Source organism: Telopea speciosissima, chromosome 1 (assembly GCF_018873765.1).
Source record: "Telopea speciosissima isolate NSW1024214 ecotype Mountain lineage chromosome 1, Tspe_v1, whole genome shotgun sequence".
Classification (NCBI taxonomy): Eukaryota; Viridiplantae; Streptophyta; class Magnoliopsida; order Proteales; family Proteaceae; genus Telopea; species Telopea speciosissima.
In genome coordinates this window covers 83,652,702-83,655,758 of record NC_057916.1, presented here as the reverse complement: position 1 = coordinate 83,655,758, position 3,057 = coordinate 83,652,702, and the positions used below count along the sequence as shown (strand labels likewise).

Sequence of the window (3,057 nt, the reverse complement as noted above, 5' to 3'; positions counted from 1 at the left end):
TAGACCCATTTACAACCAACTAAATTCATAGATGCCTGATAGGGCACAATTGACCAAGTACCATTTCGTAATAAAGCATTAAACTCATCAGCCATTGCTTGACGCCAGTGAGGAAATTTATTTGCCTGTGAAAAGCAGGTGGGCTCAATGGTGAGATCAACGGTGGTAGGTGTGGTGTGGAGGGCGTTGGGTTGAGGTAAGGAGGTGAGGTCAGCATAGAGCCCAAGAAGGGATCGGGTTTTTATAGGAGGGCTTGGGGGGGATTCCAAGGGAGCTGTGGGGGGAGTGATAGGGTTAGGTGAGTGGAGAAGGGGTGGTGGCGGGTTTGTGCAGGTGGGGGAAGGTCGTGGTTGGGAGGTGGAGGTATGGGAATTGGTGGGCTGGCAATGTTGGGTGCCATGGCCCAAGGGATAGTGGCGGTTGTAGGGGAGTAGGGTGGGGAAGCTTGTTGAGAAAATGGGAGTACATCCTCATCAAAGCAGACATGGAGGGAGATGTAGATGCGATGGGTGAGGAGATCCATACAGCGGTAACCTACATGTGATGGACTATATCCTAGAAAAACACAAGGAGAAGATCTAGGGTCCATCTTATGGGCATGATAAGGTCTAAGCTAAGGAAAACAAAGGCAACCAAAGACACGGAGGAAAGAGTAGTTGGGGGCTTGTTGGGTCACCAGTTGATAGGGAGAAACATTCCCAATAACAAGAGAGGGCATACAGTTGATTAAGTAAACCACAGTCTCAAATGCTTAATCCCAATAAATAGGAGGAACAGATCCATGAGAGAGGAGAGTGAGGCCAGTTTCGGCAATATGCCGGTGATGTCTTTCAACAGAGCCCTGCTGTTCATGAGTGTGCGGGCAAGAAACATGGTGTTGGATGCCGTGGGTGGCAAAAAAAGAGGAGAGGGAGCGGAATTCACCGCCCCAATCAGTTTGGATAGCCTTGATGGGACGTGAAAATTGTCTTTCCACCAAGGCTTTAAATTTAATGAAACTAGGGAATACATCCGATTTCAATTTCAAGGGATAAAACCAAATGAACTTGCTAAAATCATTAACAAAAATTAAAAAGTAACGGTGGCCTTCAGAAGAGGCAGTTGGATGAGGTCCCCATACATCACTGAAAATTAAATCTAAAGAAAAATTACTACGAGAAGTAGTTGCGAGTAAAGATAAACGATGGGCCTTGCCCATTTGACAAGTAGAGCAGAGGTGAGGAGTCTGTGGAAGACGCTGATCCGGAATGATGAGATGAAGAACACGATCATGTGGGTGTCCCAAACGATGGTGCCAACGATCATAGGAAGAAGCAGATGCCAAGTTTGCAGAAGGAGGGGAGGCAGTGGACATGGTGTATAAACCATCTTTACTGGGTTCGGAAAAGAGAGTCACCTTGGTGACCAGATCCTTTACAAGAAAAAAAGGAGGAGTGAAACTCAAAATAAACATGGTTATCACAACAAAATTTTTGAACAGAAAGTAAAGAGTTAGTGAGGGAGGGGACATGGAGAACATTAGAGAACAAAAAAGAACGATTAGAAGAGGAAAGAGATACAGAACCAGTGTTTAAGATGGGTAGACCATTACCATTACCGACTTGTAGCTGATTGGTACCTACGTATGGATCATATGTAGAGAAGGATTGGAGATCAAGTGTGGCATGGTGAGTGGCACCTGTGTCAGGAATCCAATGGGTAGGGACGTGGGGCTGTTGTGGAGGGACGATGGAGGGGAGAGGGTTTTGGATGTACGGTTGAGGGTTATGGGTATAATATGCGGTGGGATGGGGGTGGTGGGCGAGGGTAATGGGGAGAGGGCGAAGGGGTAGGGAGAAGTGGTGGTTGGTGATTGTTGTTGGAGGATTGTTGGTGGTAATAACATGAAGGTGCCTGATGGTTGGTGCAGCCACATATGGTGCAGGGACTGTGTGCATAACCATTGGACCGTCCAAAACCACGATCACGACCGCGGCCTCTATGGGTGCCACGGCCAGCAGAGAGAGAGTCGGAGCCCCGGCCATGCTGAGTGAGGTTGGCTGATGCAGCTGTGGACGGATCGACTGTTGCACGACGTGAGGTGATGAGAGATTCATGACTCATCAAGAGCCCATGAAGTTCAGAGTAAGACTGTGGTTGCTGGCGATACATCATTGTAGGAACAACACATTAATACTCTTCTCGAAGAGACTGGAAGATGTGAATATTGAAGTCTTCTGTAGGGAGCGGCTTTTCGGCGGCAACAAGTTCATCGAAAAGTTCCTTTGCTCGATGGAGAAATTGAGAAATTGTTGCATCATGTTTATGCACCAAGTTTTGAAGTGTAAAATTGAGGGCAAGCAGGCGTGGGGTGTTGGGATTGTTGAAGGCTGCAGTGAGGGTGTACCAGACTTCTTTGCTGGCAAGACGACCACCAGCCAAGGGTAAAGCATCCTTGTCGAGAGAGGTGATAAGGAGACTCATGAGGGCGGCATCTTGAACATGCCATTCCGTTGCTTTCTCGGGATCATCGGGGCATGGTTTATCACCATAAACATAGTCATAAATGCGTTGTCCGATCAGGTAAGGAACAACCTGCGTTTTCCAATAGATGTAATTGGTGGAGTTCAACTTGATAGAGAGAAAATGATGGGCACCCAAACCAAGTGTTGGAGGTGCAGTGGAGGTTGGGGAAATGGTGGTGGAGTTCACAATGGGGCTGCTTTGATCGGCCATAATGTCCACTCGTTGGAGGGGAGAAAAAAAAAGAATTAGTTAGGGAAGGGAAGCTCGTTGGAGCATATGGCTCTGATTACAATGGGGCTGCTTTGATCGGCCATGATGTCCACTCGTTGGAGGGGAGAAAAACAAAAGCATTCGTTAAGGAAGGGAAGCTCGTTGGAGCATATGGCTCTGATACCATGATAGAACTTGATAATATTTCATTGACCTTAATTCTCTCTACAATAATATTAGAGATTATATACAAGAGATTACACTTGATCTTAGATCGTAGAGAATAATATACAAAAGGAAACTAGGGATTACATAAGATATTGCCACATGTGATAATGCTGA

General features: G+C 46.6%; 1 protein-coding gene across 1 annotated transcript; it reads right to left on the bottom strand.

Moving 5' to 3' along the window:
- Window positions 1–2,169: 2,169 nt before the first annotated feature.
- Window positions 2,170–2,715, bottom strand: LOC122655781. The gene has a single exon (XM_043850111.1). The coding sequence runs from the start codon at window positions 2,713–2,715 to the stop codon at window positions 2,170–2,172; it is 546 nt and encodes a 181-aa protein (XP_043706046.1).
- Window positions 2,716–3,057: the final 342 nt, after the last annotated feature.